Below are 21411 nucleotides of genomic sequence, written 5' to 3' on the forward strand. Positions count from 1 at the left end.
GAAGAGGAGAATGTGGAGAAAAGGGAACCCTCCTACGCTGTTGATGGGAGTGTAAACTGGTGCAGCCATTATGGGGATACAGTATGACGGTTCCTTAAAAAACTAAAAATAGAACTACCATATAATCCAGCAATCCCACTCCTGGGTATATATCCAGAAAAGATGAAAACTATAAATCAAAAAGATACATGCACCCCAATGTTCACAGCAGCACTATTTACAATAGCCAAGACATGGAAACAACTCAAGTCTCCATCAACAGATGAGTGGTTTAAGAAGATATGGTATAGATAATAATAGAATATTACTCAGCCATTTAAAAAAATGAAATATTTCCATCTGCAGCAATATGGATGGACCTAGAGAGTATCATACTAAGTGAAGTAAGTCAAACAGAGAAAGACAAATGTTATATATCACTTAGATGTGGAACGTAAAAAGTAATAGATGTGGAATGTAAAAAATAATATGAATCCAAAACAGAAACAGACCCACAGACACAGAAAACAAACTTATGGTTACCATAGGGGAAAGGGAGGGGGAGAGGGATAAATTAGGAGTATGAAATTAACAGATACAAACTAATATACATAAAATAAGTAAACAACAAGGATTTACTGTATAGCACAGTGATCTATATTCAGTATCTTATAATAACCTATAATGGAAAATAATCTGTGTGTATATATATATATAACTGAAACACTGCTGTAGACTTGGAATTAACACAATGTTGTAAATCAACTATGTTTCAATTTAAAATTTTTTTTAAAGATTTATATACAAGAATGGACATCACAGCTTTGCTTATAATAGAAAAATACTGGAAGGTATCTAAATATCCAACAATATACACCAAAAATTAACAGAACACTGTAAATCGACTATACTTCAATAAAGAAATAAATATCCAACAATGAAGAATTACTAAATAAACTATGATATGTTTTTAAGATGCAATACCATGCAGCCACTTAAAATTATGTTTTGACAGAATGCTTAATGGAATGAAAAGAATGTCAGTTCTTTACTGGAGATCGTCATTCAAGTGAAGTAAGCCAAAAAAGAGAAAGAAAAATGTCATATATCACTTACATGAGGAATCTTAAAAAAAAGGATACAAATGAACTACTTACTATTTATAACTTATATAATTAACTTCTTGAATATGTGTAAGCACATTTGACTATCCTTTATGACTGGATTATTGCATTCTGTTGATTCCTATTTTGTGGTTGGCTTTATTCCTTTGATAACTATGTAAGTTTAAAAAGCTGAAGCTCTAAACTGTTGTTAGAAACAATGAACACTACATATATGTAAATTTTAAACTGGTTTTATCTCTCAACGAGTTGTTCTTCCTAGAATAAACTTTGTTTTTTAAAAAAAGAAACGTGGATATTTAAAGATTAAAAAAATTGTTTTGACAAAATACTTAATGGAATGAAAAGAATGTCAATTATATAGTAAATGACAGTCTCAGATGTAAAATAATACGTACATTATGACTGAAATTATGTATTATACATCAATTTGCACACTTATGTATATATATGTATACATACATATTGAGTGTGTACCTATATATGTATGTGTATACACACATACACACAAATGAAAGGATACCCCTGGATCAGGATTTCTCAGCCTTGGTAATACCGACATTTTGGGCTGGATAATACTTTGGTGGCGGGGAGGCTGTCCTTTACATTTTGAGGTGCTTATCAGCATCCATGGTCCCTTCCTACTAGATACCAGTAGCATCCTTCTAGATTGTGACCACCAAAAAGTCTACAGACATTGACATATGTCCCCTGGGGGCCAAACTGCCTCATGTTAAGAACTGCTGCTCTGATGACAGGATAACAGAAAACATCTATTTCCTTCTTTGTGCATTTCAGTATTTTCCAAAATTTCTAAAATCAGTATATGTTACATTTAAAATCAAGGGGTGGGGGGACGTTTTTGTAAAAAGCAAACTCACTCATAAGGGAAGGAATGGTTTGTATTCTATGAGACTAAATTGTTATCATGGAAAATATGTATTAAAGGAGATTTAGAGTATCTGCTGGGATTGTTTTTTCATCAGAAGTTACTTAGCAACTGCTTAACAGATAAAATAAGGAAAAAATTAGAAGAAATCTCTTCTACCTGTGTCAACAACATCCGGGCAGTAACAGCAGAAAGAGGTGGGTAAACCAGAATTGGTTTAGTTGATTCCCCAACAGCATCACCGACAAGCTTCCCATTAGAAGAATAAGCAGCAATTGCAAAGACATATTTTTCATTGGTTTCTAAACCTTTTACTTCAAAAATGCTTTTACCGTCAGCTGGTATCTATTAACAGAAACATATTTCAAGTCATATATGGAAAATTAAAGTAATACAACTCTAAAAATATAGTAAGTGAAGCTTATACATTAAGAAAAAACCTTTTTCAATTACTGTTGAGTTTTAGTTATGACTTGAGTTGAAATTAGAGAAATTCACTACAATAATGACTTCATAAAGGAAAAAAAAACTCAGTTATCATTAATGAGACTTTTAGTAAGATTTCCTGATATGCAGAGTTGTTTTAATTTGACATACCGCTTCTCCTGAGTTTGGGAGATGATTATTGTTTAGTCTTACTTTTCCATAGCTTCCTTCTGCTTTGCAACCCAAAATGCAGTACCAGGAGACCTGCCGAGAAGAGGGAGAAGCCCGTCATCTGTGGTCTGTTTAACAAGGCATTCAGTTACTTTTACCCTGATGTGGCAAAGGGAATACTTTTCTAAATAAAAATGTAACTATTCAAGTTTTAAAACATGAAACCTAAGTTTACAAAAATACTTAGCTTTAATCTTTTTAAGAAGGCAAAATGTAGTTTACCTAGGACTACCATGACTAAAATATTATTCATTGTTAATTATATTTAACTACCATTAACAAAGTAGTTTCTATGTGTTAAGTATTATCAGGAAATTTATATATACTTTCCAATATCTGCAACATCCCTATGAGATGGGATTACTGTTGCCATTTTGCTTTACAAAATATGCAGGCACAGAGATGTCCAACAACTTGCCCAAAATCACACAGTGACAGAGTGACTCCAAAGATGACTTAATCTCAGTGGAAAAAAAGATCAACACTGAAATGACTTTCATATTTAATAATATATGACAAAAAAGCAACTGGAAAAAGAAGCAAGATACTAAAATACGATATTTTAAATAAAATCTAAAAATACATAAGAAAAAGCCTGGAAGAAAATGCTCCTTAAAAAGAACAGTAGTAGACATCGGATGATAAAATGTCTTGTAAAATTATGGGTAATTTTTCTCCTCTCATCTATAAATTTCCTGAAATATGATACATTCCTTTGATTATTCTTAAATACAGACAAAAACCAAAAGCAAAACGTAAATTACACAGAAACAATCAAACATAAACTTGATTAAATAGTTAGACTTTTTGCCACGATGTCAAAATGGAGATCCCTCATCATAATGAACATTCTCACTGGAGGGGAAAAGGGAGCAAGTTGGCACCTAGGGAACAGCATTACTAGAGGGCACCCTGTCCAGGGGTTAGTGATGGAGGGGTTGTCGCGGCATCCCTCTTCCCCAGAGGCTCCACCTCACATCTCAACGCCTAAGCTACAAGAGAAGCTCAGGAAAAAGGAAATGTAATTGTCTGTAAGATGCAGCTGCCTCCTACAGCTTCGCCTGCTGTTTCTTCCTCTGGGTCAACAGAAAAATCCTAGTCATGTCTCGTCTGCGCAAGTAGTTCTCAACTCTATGCGGCCGAATCACTTTTTTCAAATATGGTTTGTACAGAGTCAACCCTTTTTTTTTTAAAATTACACATACCTAAGCCTGCCTAACGCTCAATGAATAAGAATTTCTGGTGCAAACAGCCAAACTTTTGTGTTTCCAAAGAAAACATCTCAGGTGACTGAAAAGCACTAGACAAAGGACAGAGAGAACACTGAAGGAACTTGGAAGGTGGAGGCTAGGAGAGAAAACTCAGCTGAATCACAGAAAAAATTTAGAAACTAACTTTTCTTGACTTCTCATGCAAAAAGAGTATCATTTTTCATAGAGAAAAAAAGGGCAGAAAGATGGTGTTTTATGACTTAGATCACTATTGTGCTAAATTAAGCTCTACATATAAACCAGAATTTGAAGGGTAAACTCTCTAAAAGTTTACAAGCAGACTTTTTGTTTCTATTTTGTTCTGCTGATGAAAACATCTTAGTTTGCATAACTCTCAGAAGCAATGGGTCCTTACAGTGTACACAGAATCAGGACACCATGAGCAAATCACCACTAACTTTTGAAGTAAAAGTTTATAAATAACATTAGCATTTTCAACTATTAAAACAGACAATAATGCAAAGAATGCCGTAACAAGAGATTTTGATAAAACGAAAGATGGCTGAAGTCTCAAACTAGAAAACTTATTTAAGCCCATAGCACCATCTAGTGCTAATGAGTAGGTAACAGAAGGTAAAATTTCCAGGAGCACACAATTCTATCAATGTATAATATACATAAACTTCACATGACGTGCTAAGTGACAAGTCCTACAACTACAGGTCAAGCATGGTACTCTTATGTCTTCCTATTCCTAAGCATTATGAAATAAAGTAGTCACTTATTTGAGATACATAAAAAATAAGATCTCTTAAATAAATCAAAACATTCAAATAAAAACAAACACAAACTCTTGGTAACTCATCCAGTCTTAATTCTGTACTGAATTTCCAAAATCAGTGAATCCTTATTCTTAAACAGATTCCCAAAATCCTGAATTTTTAAACTGCTAGCGATTGCAATAATTATTTACTACAGCACAGCTAGGTGTAAGGTGAATGTTACGTGTATTCCCCCAATTATAAGGCATTATGAAGGTGGTATTACTTTCACTGATGAGAAGCAATTATAGTAATTTTATACTTTACCTCACATAGAGCTTGACAGATAATAGACACTCAATAATGCTCACTGGACAGAATTTATGAAACAAAAAGATCAGATAATATAATCACAGTGTATAACCTCATTAACTGATTTTAGCAAACTTTACATATGTTTAATATAAGAGATGGAGGGACATCAGTTAATATGCCAAAAATAGTATATAATAACTCATTTAATTTTCACAGTAGAAACATTTTACAAATGAAAAGATAAAAACAGAAACAAACAAAAAGCCTTCAGAAAGTCTATTTACACTTCCTAAGGTTGTACTGCTTGCTGGTAAGTAAGCTAAAATTTTAAACCTGCATTTGTCTGACTTCAAAGCCCATGCCCTTTCCACTATATCAAGTTAATGTAAGTTCAAGCAGAACACCCTAAGGAGAATCAAACACACAACTCTGCTTTTTATATTACATCAAAGAGTATGTTGTTCATCATCCAAAAGAGGAAAATGTAATATTTAAAGCACAAATTAGGTGGAACCAAATGCTTGCAAGGAAACGAAATCTCAAGTTACAGTCACGCTTAGGCTTAAGTTCCCAGGCACTGGGGATGGGAGAAAGAGCTTCAATAAACACACAAAGAGTTATGATTTATAATGTGATTGGAATCCTCTTTTGCTTGCATTAAAATAATTCTCATTTACTTGGAAGAACTCTGAGAAGAACCTCTAAATTCCCACTCCCAAATTTTCTTCTCTTCATCACTGCCTCTGAGATTAACTTCTATCCTCTTCAATGTCTGATTCCATTTCAATGAGTCCTTCTCAATCTTGAGAACACTAGGACATCAGCAGATGACTATGCCACGGTGACAAAGATACAGAGAAAAATGCTTCTCTATTATTTCTCCTCACTGTATATTTGGGTAGAGCCAAGCTATATGGAGCCGAAAGGGAAAAAGCATCAAGGGAAAAGGGTCATGAAGGGACTAAGCATAGTTAAGACATTACATTACTAATTCCAGTGTTCAGTGCTAAATAAGATTATTCGAGTCCCAGAAGCAATAAAAGTATAAATCGTTACAGTCAGAAAGGTACTTATGTTGCTTTGCTTGAGGTAAAGATCATAAAGGACAACGTACCTTAACATCAGAAACAAATGGAGCAGGTTTTAACGCCACAGAACAGTAAGTTCGGGATAGCAGGATGGGTGGAGGAGGGATTCTGCTTTTCTTTCTTTTGGCACTTGCCACATATTTCTGATATGAATATAGCATACTTTGTTCAGCTTCGATCTTCTCAATTAAAGAAAATGCTTCCTATGAAAATGTGTGACAATAGAAAAATACATTTCAAGAGCTTGAACTTCATTTTATTTGGAGAATTCTGGTGGTATTAAACAACAATATCTTGATATATGTATTTTTTTGAGCCTCAGTGGTATACATGTTTCAAGCACTGAAAGATTTTCCAGAAGTAAAAAATAGATATTAAATAAGGCAATGACATTATATTTATATGTATAATAATCATTATTATCATACATAAGGCATTTCATTTTCAAATCAAATCCTCTGAATATCTACCATATTTCATTCTTAAAATTTTTGTAAAACAATTATCTGCATTTATAGTTATGAACTGTACACCTACACTTAATGCAACTTGAAATGTGACTCTCAAGTAATGACTATTGGTATTTGTGGTTTATGAAATTAATATTATTGATGGTTTCTTATCATTAGCAAAAAGAAATAAAATAGGCAAAAATATTTATTCTATAAACCTAAAGGAAAGTCAATCACCTTTTTAAAAGGTCACACATTTAGTGATAACACATAAAACAACAAAAAAATACAAATCAGAAAATCTAAATAATGCTTCAAAAAAGTGAGGCTAAGTATCAGCAATAAGACATGTAAATAAGTTAAACTCTCAAAGACTCTGATTGAGCACCAAAGTAAAAACTCACTAAAAGACTAAAACTGAATGATGGAAAATAGAATAGCCTTTCCAACAAATGTGCTGGGGTAATTAGACATCCACACGCAAAAGAAAAAAGCGGGACCCATACATCACATTACACACAAATACAATGTGCGTTATATGCAAATATATAACTCAAAATGAATTATAGACCCAAATGTAAGAGCTAAAATTATAAAATTCTTACAAGAAAACATACGAGTAAATCTTCACAACTTTGGGTTAAACAATGGTTTCTCAGACATGACACCCAAAGCATACCAACGAAAGAACAAGCAGGTAAATTGAAATTCATCAAAACTTAAAACTTCAGATGATACCATTAAAAAAGTTAAGATAAGTGACAGAATAGGACAAATATTTGCAAATCATATATCTAGTAAAGGACTTGTATTCAGAATATATAGAGAACTGCTATGAGTCAATAATAAAAAGACAAATAATCCCATTAAAAAATGAACAAAGAGTTTGAACAGACATTTCTCCAAAGAATATACACAAATGGGCAATGAGAACACGAAAAGATGCACAACATTACTGGTCATTAGAGATGAAAATACAAAAATCAACTGAAGAAGCAGAAAAACTTGAACACAGGAATAAGGATGACATTAACTGGGAGAGATATCCAAAAAAATATTTCCCACCAAAGTGTCAATCCCAACTGATTTTATTTTTTTTTTAATTTTAAATCTCAAGGCACTGATAATTCCTATGCCATTTTTTACATTTCTAACTACAGAGAAAGACAGTTTCTCAAATAATATTATAAAATTATTACAACTTTCATAACAAAACCTGAAAAAAATGACTGCACTTAAAAACACAGAGCAATCTTATTACAAATATAAATGCAAACATCCTAAATAAAATACTAAACACACTGATCTAACAATATATTAAAGGAATAATATAGCATAATTACATTCTCTCAGGAATAAAAGGATAATTTAATACTAGGAAGTCTAAGAATATAATCCATAAATCAAATAAGAAAAACTATGATTACAGGCTCAATGGCCAAAAAAAATCTGAACAGTTTTTAATTCATTATTAATTTTTTAAAAAAGAAATCGAAAGGAAAATCAAAAAATATGTTAAGACAAATGAAAATGAAAACACAACATACCAAAACCTATCAGATGCAGCAAAAGTAGTTCTAAAAGGGAAGTTTATAGTAAAAATGCCCACATTAAGAAAAAAGAAAGATCTCAAATAGACAATCTAACTTTATACCTCAAGGGACTAGAAAAAAACAGAAAAACGAAACCCCCAAGTTAGTAGAAGGAATAACAAAGATCAGAAGGGAAATAAATAAAATAAAGACCATAAAGACAACAGAAAAGATCAACTAAAATAAATGCTGGTTTTTTTGAAAAGGTAAACAAAATGGACAAACTTCTAGCCAGACTAATGAAAAAATAGAGAAGGCTCATAAAAATAAAATCAGAAATAAAAGAGGAGACAACTGATACTATAGAAATATAAAGGATCATAAGAGGCTGCTGTGAACAATTATATGCCAACAAATTGGATAACCTAGAAGAAAGGTTTAAATTCCTAGAAATATGCAGCTTACCAATAGTGAATCAAAGAAGTAGAAAATACGAACAGCCCAATAACAAGTAAGGAAATGAATCAGTAATCAAAAACCTCCCAATAAAATAAAATCTAGGGCCAGATTGTTTCATTGGTGAATTCTGCCAGAAATTTAAAGAAGAATTAATACCAATCCTCAAACTCTTCCAAAAAGTTGAAGGTCAGTTTTGATACCAAAACCCAACAAGGAAACTACCAGAAACGAAAACTACTGACCAGTATTACTGATGAACATAGATGCAAAAATCCTCAACAAAATATTAGAAACTAAATTCGACAGTACATTGAAAAGCTCATACACCACGATCAAGTTGGATTTATTCCTGGGATATAAACATTGGTCAACATAAATATGATAAAAATCAATAAATGTGAAACACCATATTAACAAAATAAAGGATTAAAATAATATGATTATTTCAGTAGATGCAGAAAAAGAATTTGATAAATTCAATAATCTTTCATGATAAAAACGTCTCAACAAGTTGGATATAGAAGGAACATGAATCAACACACTACAAGCCACATATGACAAACTCAGCTAACATCATACTCAATGGTAAAAGGCTGAAAGCAATCTCTCTAAGATTAGGAACAAGTCTAGGGTGCCCACATTCACCACTTCTATTCAGCATGGTACTGGACATCTTAGCCAGAGCAATCAGAAAAGAAAAAGAAATAAAAGGAATCTAAATCAGAAAAGAAGTAAAATTGTCTCTGCAGATGAAATGATCTTATTATAGGTAGAAAACTGTAAAGAATTCACACACACACACACACACACAAAAAAAACTGTCAGAACTGATAAACGAATTCAATAAAGTTGCAGGATCCAAAATCAACATACAGAAATCAGTTGTATTTTTGAGAGTAACAACAAACTATCCAAAAAAGACATTAACAATCTCATTTACACTTGTTCACTGTTGGTGAGAATGTAAATTGCTACAGCCAATACGGAAAACAGTAAAGAAGTTCCTCAAAAAGTTAAAATTAGAACTACCATATGATCCAGCAATCCCACTTCTGGGTATTTACCCAAAGGAAAGAAATTCATTATCTCAAAATGATAACTGCACTCCTACGTTCATTGCAGGATTATTCACAATAGCCAAGATATGGAAATAACCTAAGTGTTCATCAACAGGATGAACGGATAAAGAAAATGTGGGTATGTGGGGGTGTGTGGGTGTGTATGTGTGTGTGCGTGTGTGTGTGCGCGCACGTGTGTGTAATGGAATATTACTGAAGGAAATCCTACCATTTGAGGTAAGACAGATGACCTTTAGGACATTATGCTAAGTGAAATGAGCCAGGCAGAAAGAGAAATACTACTTGATATCATTTACATGAAAAATCTAAAAAAAGACTCAAACTCATAGAAACAGAGAGGAGAATGGTATTTGCCACAGGCTGAGGGAGTAGGGGAAATGGGGAGATGTTGGTCAAAGGGTACAAATTTTCAGTTATAAGATAAGTAAGTTCTAAAGATCTAATGTACAGCATGGTGACTAAAGTTAATAATACTGTCTTACATACTTGAAATTTGCCAAGAGAGTAGATCTTAACAATTCACACACACACAGGTGTGGTGAAAAATGTGTTAATTAACCTGATTGTGGTAATTACTTCACGATGTGTGTGTGTGTGTGTGTGTGTGTGTATAAAATCATCACATTGCTCATTATAATTGTAATTATCAATTATACCTCAATAAAGCAAGCTTCAATAAACTAAGGAAAGTTCTTTCTTTAGCATGAGAAAAAAAAAATACTAATTTTAGCCAGTAGCTAAAATCATGGTTAATAGTGAAGCACTAAAAGAATTATCAATAAAATCCAGAAGGATACAGAATGCCACTAGCCCTTTTTACTCTGGAAGTTCTAGCCAATTTAATAAATACAAGAAAAGAAATGAGAAGACAAAATGTCTGTTTTCCAAATTTCAAATGCATTTCACTCTAATACAAAACCCTGTGCTATTTCTCCTACATAGAACATACTGAGTTTAAAATTTCCATTTGGAAATCTAGACTCAAGCTCAAAAGAAAGGACAGGACTGGGGATAGGATCTGACAGTCATGTACCAAAGTGATATTTAAAGCTTAGTGAGTAGAACAGTTCCCTGTGGGAGTATAGATTATAAAACTATAGTAATATACATTTTTTTCCTAATATAATGAAGCTTGGCCAAAACTTAAATCAGAATTAACTTCTCATTTTTATTTTTCATTGGAAATGGTCAATATTAAGGTCTAAAGTGATTAGTAGGGATTAAAATTTATCATTTATCTGTAATAATAAATGGTTTTTAATTTCACTTGTTCTGTGTCAGGAGACCTTGGAAATTTTTTCTCCCATTTGCAGTTCAAGAATCTTAACCATCTGCATGGTACAATCGTTTTTTCAAGTGAGAAGGGATGTATTATATGGCAACCATGTTTCTACAGCCTACATGCCAAAGGCCTTAGGTGTTCGGACCCAAAGGCTAATAATACACATGGTGCTTGGTGTAACTTTGAAATCATTGAATGAATGAGTCAATCAAGGAGTCAGGATGGCATCTGTCATCCTCCATCATCTCCATGTTTTCACTCATTCAACCAAACTGAGGGAAAACTGGAGAAAATGATGGGGAAAAGGGTAAGACCCAGATGTTAAAGAAGTCATGTCATAAAAGACACTGAGAGAACGCAGGCATGAGCTTTGCCAGGTCAGCCCAGAGCACACCGCCAGCACAGGGCTGGGCAGAGGCTCATTCACCTTCCCCTCTACCTCAGATGACAGAGCAGCTTTGGCTCCCTGAGGACAGATGAGCCCACAGGGCAGGGGTCCCTTGACAGACAACCACACATGGAAGTTTGATGAGGGAGAAGCCGGAGCTGCAAAAGGTAAGTGGAGTCCCTGGATAACACTGGAAAAATTTGGAGGGAAGAAATTCCTACTTGCACAGAAGAGAGATAAAAGCTATTATATTTTGACCATTAAATGTTAACTGCCTTCACTCGCATCACAGGCTGTGGATACCAAACTATTTCAGGTGGCACAACAGGTAAAATCAGCCTGAGGAAAAATTAGGCAACACAAGGGAAGGGGATCAACATCTTGAAAATTTGGAGGTTTCCCTCCTCTGGATTATGTTCAGAGCCTGTAAAATACACCAGCAGCACTGGCTCATTGGCCCTGATATTAATGCAGACTGCCTTTGACCCCATCTCAATTTTACTCGCCAACTGCCCTGGGCTTACCACATTTATTCCCAAAATTTGCCTCAGTAGTTCCTGCTCTAGTGAACCAGTTGGACACTAGCATCTTCTGACTTGACTCTAGCAGCTTCTCTCTGCATATCCATGAATCCAACTGAGATTAAAATAAACTTCCTGCTCTCTGCCCTGGGTTATCACACAGACATTTCTCAAACCTGGTTGTTGATCAGTATCATCTATAGAATTTATTTAAAACTTAAGGTGCTCTGTCCCCACTCCAGACCTACTTAATACAAATCTCCAGATGTGGAGCCTGAACACCTGTATCATTAACAAATGCCAAGGATAACTCTGAAGTACAGCAAGGGCTGGGAACCACCGATTTGGATGAGTAAACCATTCTCCCACCTTTCTCTCGGTCTCCAGTCTGTTCCATTCCAATATGATGGTCCTTCAACGGCTCCTCCAACACTTGTTATAGTGCAAACTCCCCCAGGGCCCTTTTTATTCTGATAACTGTTCTTTCCAGCCTTAGCTCCCTCTTTACTCTTTTTTCTCCCTATCCAACCAATCCTCCATAAAACAAAAATGCCACTCACTTCCTGATAGTGCTAGGCTTCTTCGTAACTCTTAAGTTTTTGCCTACACAGTTTTCTCTTCTTAAAGGATTCTCTTCTGTGATTCAAGACCCACTCAAACATTGCCTCCTCTAAGTTCTTCCAAGATAAGTCCCATGGATTTAGGAACTCATTCCCTTCATTTCATACAATCTTTACTTTAGCAGGTATTAAACGATATGGTATCTGTGTATGTGACTGTTCACACTCTCTAAATAATAACTGTTGTCTTAATGGCAAGGATAGTGCTTTATTTCTTTGGGCTCAATAAATGTGTTTTGAGTGAAAGATTTATGAAATTATGAAAGAAGAGGATGATCATTACTATAACTCATTTTAATACATGTTTAAAATGTTGTGAGTGGGTCCTGATCATTTTTAACTTTAGACCCTCTAACTCAGATCCCATGGCCCAAATTAAAAAAGATTTAATAAAAGTATTAAAGTTTTAAGTGGAAAGTAACAAGTAAAAGTCTAAAACAGAGTCCTTGATTTAGGTAAATCAGATAAATTATATAAAAGGACTCAAGGTAAACCTAATGCTAGTTAGAAATTAAAATCCTAACTTGTTGAGGTAAATCATTAAGCTGCTAATAAAATCCCATTTATAAGAAAGTGATTAGAATACTAATTCAGAAAGATATACACACCCCCATATTCATTGCAGCATCATTTGTAATAGCCTAAATGCCCACTACTGGATGAATGGGGAAAGAAAATGTAAGACAGATAGATAGACAGACAGACAGACAGCTAATGGAATATTATTCAGCCATTAAAAAGAATGAAATCTTGCCATTTGTGACATGGATGGCCCTTGAGGGCATTATGCTAAGTGAAATAAGCCAGACAGAGAAAAAAAATACTATATATACATATGATCTCACATATATGTGGATCTTAAAAAAAAAAAACAAAAGCAAAGCTCATTAATGCAGAGAACAGATTTGGTGGTTGCCACAGGTGTGGTGGAGGGTGGGCAAAATGGGTGAAGGGGGTCAAAAGGTACAAACTTCCAGTTATAAAATAGTCATGGAGATGTAATATACAGCCTGGTGACTATAGTTAATAATACTGTATTATGCATTTGAAAGTTGCTAAGAGTGTAGATGCTAAAGGTTATCATTACAAGAAAAATAAATTTGTAACTGTATGATGATGAATACATAAGTTAATAATATTAATAAGTTAATATGTTATTAATATATAACAACATAAGTTAATAAGACTTACGGTGACCATTTAGCAATATATGAATATCAAATTATGACATCGTACACTTGAAACTTGTAATATAATGTTACACGTCAATAAGGTATACCTCAATAAAATTATACCTCAATTAAAAAAAAAAGAAAGTGATTAGGGCTTTTTTCAAGGGGGTGCCTCAAGTAGAAGGAGGAAATATCACCAGAAAAGAAGTCCCAAAAAATCAAGAATAAAAAAGTTCCCATGAAACCAGCTCTATTCAATTGTTTAAGAGAAAGTGTTAACACAGACGACACTGTAGCCTATCTATCCCATGTCCATCATGTTGCCTAGTATGTCCAACAAAACATGTTTTACTGCTGTAAAACAACAGTACTGAAGTCTAAAGTACTATTACCTGCTTGTAAATCTTTCTGCCTATAGTTTCCATTAGAGAAAGTGTGACCTGCATCTTTTCATAAGTTACTCAATGCTTATGGTGACAGATTGACATTAAATACATCTGAAAACAGCTTAGCATCCACAGTGCAGCAAAACACTTATGGAAAGACATAATGCAGTCTTCAAAAGCATGATTAAGACACACCTGAACAGCTATCCTAAGACTGGAATGATAAAGTGCCATATTTATTTCTTGTCTAGTACATCTCTCAAGGTATAGTCAGGGTTCTCAACAACTTTATGTACATTTCAGAAAAAGATGAAAAGTAGGTTAAGTCATATCCAAGAATCCTGGCAAAGAATATTACCAAGAATAAAATATATAATTTATAAGCTCTAAGAGAAAAGAAAGAAATGTGTAGCTTGATAGAGAAAAATATAGCTAAAGCACCAAAAAATCATTCTTCTATGACAAAACAGAACATTCCAGAGTGCTCAGAGTAGAAGATAAAATAGTAGCAGTAATAATATCAATGGTTAACATTTACTGACTGCTTATTCTGTGCCAAATGCTGAGCATTTTATATGCGTCATTTCATTGAATCTTCCCAAGAACACTCATTTCACAGATGAAGAAATTAAAACTTAATAAAACCTACATAACTTGACCTTGGTCATAGAGCTAGTCAGTGGCAGAACCAAAACTCTAATCCAAGGCCCTTATACTCCTAACCACTATGATATCTTGTCTTAATACAAACGAAGTTAAAAAGAAGAGTGGAAAGGCAACCTAGATGTAGTTTTCATGCAATAACCTCAAAATATTTAAAAGAAAAAATCTTCAAATGTAAATGTGCTAATATCTTCTGTCAGTAGTTTGAAGACTGGGGTTCAAAACATGACCTCATAAGAGAGGGATTAGAATCAGAAAGGGTTTTACTCTTTGTGAGGAAGACTTCAGCTTGGAACAATTTTAAAAAGCTGAGACGATCTCTGGGGGAAAAAAAAGACTTACGTATATTTTTCCCCCAAAAAAGCAAACAGAATTTATTTGACTAAAATGCTGTAAAATTGGAAAAATAAGTCCACCTGGTAATCCAATTAATGCTGCCATAGTTAATGAGAGTGGTATTTAGGGGCCAAGATGTCAATTCAGGAAATATTACAGCCGGAAGTTAGAACTTCTGGTGGCCTGGGCCTCTTCATTAGTTCTGGTTCCAAATTAGGACCATAAAATTAGATTCTGTGTTGATTATTTAAAAAAAATAATATGCTAATCCATAATGCTCCTTTGCTTAGAGCTGAAGCACTATCACACTATGACTAGATTCTGGAACTGCTAAAATCATGTCAATTATCAATTTAAGTTTCACCAAACAGTACCAGTAGAACACTAGATGCATCAGTTAGGGTACTTTGCAACAGAAGCAACAGGAAAACCAGGCTTGGACCACAGCAAGTCCAGAGGGGCAGAAGGTTCTACAGAACATGACTAAAATAGTCCAATCAGGACACAGGCTTTGGAATGAATGAATGCCAACTAGTTTTTTTCTTTTTATCACTCTGCTCAAGAATCAGATTCCAAGGAGGGAGCAACTAATTGGTCTAGCTTGCATCACTAGTCTTCCTCTTGGCTAGCAGGAAGAAAACCCCTGAAAAGTCCCACCTGATTACATCTAGTGGGGAAGAAGAAATTCCTCAAAAGGTGATGCTGGGGAAGAGGGAATGGATGCTGGACAGAAAACAACAGTACACAGCCCTGTCCTTGTAACCCTTAGCCCTTGGATTGAGTATTCCTGCCTCTTCCCAATGAGAAACTGCTCTGCAAAGATGCTGAATGCTGGGCTGGTAGACTATGAAGTGGACCAAGAGCAATGACCATAAGCTATATGATGGTTGCTCCATTTGATCAGGAGCAGATGATCAAGGACATCTCTGACTGGTTCTAGGTACAATCCATTAAAATAAATCAGAGGTATAATGTGTTAAAAGTCAATATGGACTTCCAGAAGTCAAATAATCAAGACAAGAAAATGAGAAAAACAAATCCCCATAACCAAGAAGAAAGCCAGCCATCTCACTTAGAAGGCTAACAGGTTCTTATCAAAGGTTTGTCCCTCATCCGTGGCAACAAGCCGGTCCACCTTTAACTGAGTTAGAGTAAAACAGACACCTGATGAGGTTATCCTTCACCACAAGGTCAGGAAAACTTTTGAAAAACTAAAACAGGGTTTGAATTATTTAAGAGTCCTGAAAAGACCCAGGCTTTTCAAATCTTTTTTATGGTATCAGGTGACACATCAGATACTGATTTGGGGATAATTTTATTACAAGATCATGATAATGTAAAACATTCTGTAATATAGCCCAATAGAAAATGATTGCCAAGGGAAAGAAATTTATTTGTCTTCTTTAAGGGAAGAAAGTTTGGCAATTATTTGAGCCATAACATCGTTGTTTATGAGAGTACCCTGAGGACTGATCATTAAGCTTTAACACTAGGATAAAAAACTGCCACTCAGGAGCAGTGGTGGCTGTAGAAGATTTCAGGACTTCTAAATAAATATTCAACATTTCCTAGCTGGCGAAAATCCTTATGAAGGGCCCCTCGTAAAATGTAGAGCCTCTAAATGCCTCTCATGAGTCTAAGAGGATATTATAACTTTTCTTAGGTTAAAACAGTTTCACTTAAGGAACAGAAGGAAAGGATACATGAGAAGAAGAACAGGAAAACTTGACTCCCCACATCTCTGGTGTGTTTCCAGTCACAGTGGTAGGACAATAGAGATGTAGCAGGGGACTGGGTATATTATGATACTACAGAGACAAGATTGGCTCATAATAAAACAAAAGGGAAAATCCCAGAGGCTTGTGTCTCTCCAGGCTCTGGGAGGCCATAAGATGAATCCTGAGAGAAACAGTTCTAAAAGAAAGAAAAGTTTTATTTGCCATAGAAGGACTGAAGTGCCAATGTCCTCCAAGCACTAGGCAGTCGGGAGTGGCCACTGAAGCATCTGCTGAGAAAATGGATCTGAATACAACCCAGAAGTCTTTCATCAAAGATCAGACACCACCTGCCTTTGTCAGCTGAGATTATCTAACACCATCATCAAATTCCTCCATTCAAATGCTCTAATTCAAATGCAATGAGGCTCTTCCCAAACACTGCCAGGACAGACTTCCCCACTTTGAACTTTGATAGCATCTATCCATCCAAAGTCCTTAGACTTCTTATGAACCAGATTCTACTTCCTCTCTAGTCTCACCTCATGCCATCCTCTCCGGACACCACCCTCGACCCTTTGCCATTGCATTTAAGCATCTGTCACACCAAATGACCTCTAGGACTATAAGCACTCTGTGACCTTTCTAGCCTCAGGACCTTTGCACATGTTGTTCTCTCTGCCTGGAATGTACTTTCCACCTTTGTCTTTCTCTAGTTACTCCTGCCTGTCTTTCAGTATTCAGCTTCATGTCACCATTTCTGGATGGTTCCTCAAACATTCCCCACTGTTGGTTTAGGTACTCCCTTGATGGATTCCCCTGGCACCCTTGCGATTAAAGCCCTTATGACACTGACTCATAATCACCTACTCTCTATGTTCCTATAGACTGGATTTATCTTGAAGGCAGAGACCACAAAGAGAAAGCAATCCAGCAATACTTATTGAATAAATAAAGGATTTGTGTTCATTTGTTTTTATCCCTTGTATTCAGTGTAATACCAGGCACACAGTCAACCTGCAATAAATATTTGCTGAATGGATCACAGGCACTCAAAAACATCTGTTGGATGTATGAAGTGATGAACTTATGATCAGGAAGTGCTACACATCAGAATCTTAAATTCTAATATTCTACTCTCTGACTTCAAACACCTATCCTTTTAGCTCTCAGATTCTGGTTTTCTGGTCCCTGACCTCATAGAGATGCCCAATCTCTTGACATCTCACAGTCACCAAGTCTTTAAAAGCCTGGATGGTGTCACTTCTTTCCCTACTCAACCTTCACCCATTTTCCATTATGAACTTTAAACCTACACTTTCATTTTTTTAAATCTAGCCTGGTATAAATATCTATTATCACAAATATTCTGTTGTCACAGCTATTAAGAATACCACACCAGGATAGTATCATACCACCATGCAGATGGGGCCTCCTAAAAATCCATGGTCTTCAGCTACCTCAGGATGCTGGCCAGTCCTTTAACCTACAGTCAGCTCCCTCATCCATCACTCTCTCCACTCTCCAGTCACCTTCTCTCTTCTCAGTCGGACTATATGACCTTACTCTTCATTGTGGGCAGATTTCCTTGCTTCCTTCTTTATCAGATGATTGAGACAAGAAGGCATCAACTCAGCTCTCTGTCTCCACACTGACATACTTCAGTCTACCTCTGCCTGCTCCTCCTTCACTTCTCCATCAGGGGATGAGGTGTCTGCTCTACAGACTGAGTGCCACTGAACATGAATTGCTTTCTGTGTGCGTTCAGTCTCATCCCCTCTCCTCTTCTATTAACCACTCCACTCTATGTCAAACTCTTCTTAAGCTCTGCATCCTCCCCCTAGCTCTGACCTACTCTTTTCTTTCCCTTATCAGTCAAGCTACTTGTATTCTCTGCTTCATCATGTGCCATTCATTCAGCCAACACAATCAAACTTACGTGACAGATGGGGCAAAAATAAAAAAGATCCCACAACTTGAAATGTGACCCCCCCTCGGGAATTTAAGCTCTAAAATCAACACATAATGAATCAGTAAGAAGACAGAACAATTTCCAGCCCAGAGAGAGACAAGAGCAAAAAGGCAACTGGTCCATAAATTAGTACTATCCACCTGGGAGAAGGTACCTTAGCTAACAGACTTTAAGGATTTTAGTTTCACAGTAAAGAATGCATTATACTGGCACTGTGTCCCATTCTACAATTTACCTCATTTTGAATCCTTCTGATTTTATTCCACTTCCCCTGCAGAGAGAGAATCTCTCATTTCAGGAGAGTTCAGGACTGGAGATACAGATTAGTTTCCCTATTTAGAACTGTTTCACTTCACAAAGAGAAGACTAGACATGGCGATTCTGAAATTCTAATCTAATGTTAAGGGTAACACGTTATTTTTTGCAAAGGGAAACAAACCATCCATTTTTAACAGGGACTGCATATTAGGACTAAAAGAAGGAAAGCTGTATCGTTACCGTCAAGAAGTTATGTGAAGATGTACAGGCTGCATCCTTCTCAAATGTTAGAAGAGCTTTTTGCATCAAGTAAATTGCTTTGGATAGTTTATTCTTCCTTATTTTATTCATTACACTTAACTCTGTAAAAGCAAACAAGCATTTTACCAAAAAGGCAACATAGAAACTACCTTTAAAAAAATGTGGAGAGACAGTTTATTGCTTTGGGTAGTACAACCATTTTGATAATGTTGATTCTTCCAATCCAAGAGTACAAGATATCTTTCTATTTCTTTGTATCATCTTCAATTTTCTTCATCAATGTTTTACAGTTTTCAGAGTATAGGTAATCTCCTTGGCTAAGTTTATTTCTAGGTATTTTGTTCTTTTTGATGCAATGGAAATGTTTATGTCAGTTATACAATTCTGATTTTTGAAGTGGAAAAAAAGTGAATGAAGGGCTGCAAATGGCAAAATATCCTTCTTTCTTATGGGTGAGTTGTGTTCCATTACATATATATGCTGCATCTTATTTATCCATTCATCTATTGATGTGCATTTAGGATGCTTCCATATCTTGGCAATTATAAACAGTGTTGCTGTTAACGGCAGGGTATATGTATCTTTTTGAATTAATTCTTATTTTATGGTTGGCTTTATTCCTTTGATAACTATGTAAGTTTAAAAAGCTAAAGCTCTAAATGTTCCTAGAAACAATGAACAGTATGTATGTGTAAATTAAAAAAAAATACGTGCAGTATATTGTGTATATGTATTTACATGAGATTTACTGTATATGTACAGTCAAACTGTAACAATCTGACCTAATAAAACTGAAAAATGGGAAAAAAATGTGGAAAGACCGTTTATCCAAATTCTAATTACCTGTAAAACAATCAGGGCTTCCAGATTTTTTCAGCTTTTCTGGACCTCTGGTAGATATGTTTTTGCTAACAGTTGGAGTCTGCAAAACTGAAAAAGGAGAAGAATAAGAAGAGGAAGAACAGGAAGAAAAAGATTGCCATTACAATTAGGTTTGTGTCCAGGAAAGGAAATATTTTCTAAACACTAAAGAGCACTGTTTGTAAAAAAAACAAAAAAACAAAAAACCAAGAAACTGCTTCCTCTATCATACATCTTTTTTCATCAATAGATAAAAATTCAAACAAATGTATTATAATGCAGTTTTACTGTCAGATTTTCTTTTATTGCCCCAGTATACCTGTGGACATCAAGAATTTTCAAAGTATAGAAACATTTGATTTTCTACTTCATCTTAAATAAAATCATTTTGAAGGTTGATAAATGGGTTCCAACTAACTTTTGTTCATTTTCTCTTCTCATAAATTTTTTTAAATTGCTTCATCCATAATCCCTACAAGAGCTCTGGGTACCACCTGAAGACCTTCATTCTCCTCTAGCTGTGGCTGATAAAGTCAGAGGCTCTCTCAAGATTTTTACCTAACACACAACTCATTGCCAGTTGATTGTGGGCAGTGAGAGATTCTGGTGTGCAAACTGGACTGACCATCACTGTGGTCCAGGAAAGAAGTAAGAGGATGAGGAAGAAGAGGATGAAGGTATGCTGATCCAGTGAGATGGAGAATATTATACTGATTCTTCATTTTCCAGGTCTGGTTCTCAAGAGACCTGGCAATATTTTGTTTCTGTCCTTAAAATTATGTGAGGTACCTATAGTAACCTTACAATAAACCCCTTTTATTAAGGTTTATTTGTGCTAATGCGCGTGAGTCACCATGGGATGATGACTGAATGATGAAAAGATGCCAATAGACACATTAAAGGATATAAGGTTTCTGTTATGGCAAAGGATAATGAAATTTATCTGCATGGAGATAGCAGCACAAAGCAGAAAATAATGCATCATTCTCTCAGTACTTAGGGTATTGTAAATGCTAATTAAGTGATAACTCTCGTGATTATAATCATCAGAGATAAGAAGAATGAGACTGCAAGAAAACTCTGAATGCCCAATACAGGAGTCATATTGAATGCCATAGTCATCAACAGGTAACCACTGTAAAGTTCTTGAACAAGAATGACAAAAGCAGGATTTAGGCAACATCAGTCAGACAACAGCCTGTAAGAGTGAAGAATGAAGAATGACAGGAGGAAAAAAGTGATCATCTGTACTAGGGTGGCAGTTCAACAAAGCAGAGAAAAACATCAAGCAGCCCCAGATATTGAGAAGGAATAATAACTAATTCCATAAATCTGAGCTCAAGTCTACCATCAATATTTTAAGTGGTCTCTGATAAAAACTCAGAGGATCATTTGGCTTTCAAAGACTTATGGATGACAATTAGATAATG

The 21411-nt window shown here is 35.2% G+C and overlaps 1 protein-coding gene across 2 annotated transcripts in view; it reads right to left on the bottom strand.

The window, feature by feature from the left end:
* Positions 1-21411, bottom strand: part of CFAP54 (cilia and flagella associated protein 54) — a 272419-nt gene that overhangs the window by 201634 nt on the left and 49374 nt on the right. For both annotated transcript variants that reach the window (XM_045522505.2, XM_074375255.1), the window contains exons 18-22: positions 19964-20050; positions 19100-19221; positions 6051-6227; positions 2590-2682; positions 2152-2337 (exon numbers count right to left, since the gene is read on the bottom strand). In XM_045522505.2, coding sequence (XP_045378461.2) covers positions 2152-2337; positions 2590-2682; positions 6051-6227; positions 19100-19221; positions 19964-20050 — 665 coding nt within the window. The remainder of the gene's footprint in view (positions 1-2151; positions 2338-2589; positions 2683-6050; positions 6228-19099; positions 19222-19963; positions 20051-21411) is intronic.

The sequence above is a fragment of the Camelus bactrianus genome, chromosome 12 (assembly GCF_048773025.1).
Source record: "Camelus bactrianus isolate YW-2024 breed Bactrian camel chromosome 12, ASM4877302v1, whole genome shotgun sequence".
Classification (NCBI taxonomy): domain Eukaryota; kingdom Metazoa; phylum Chordata; class Mammalia; order Artiodactyla; family Camelidae; genus Camelus; species Camelus bactrianus.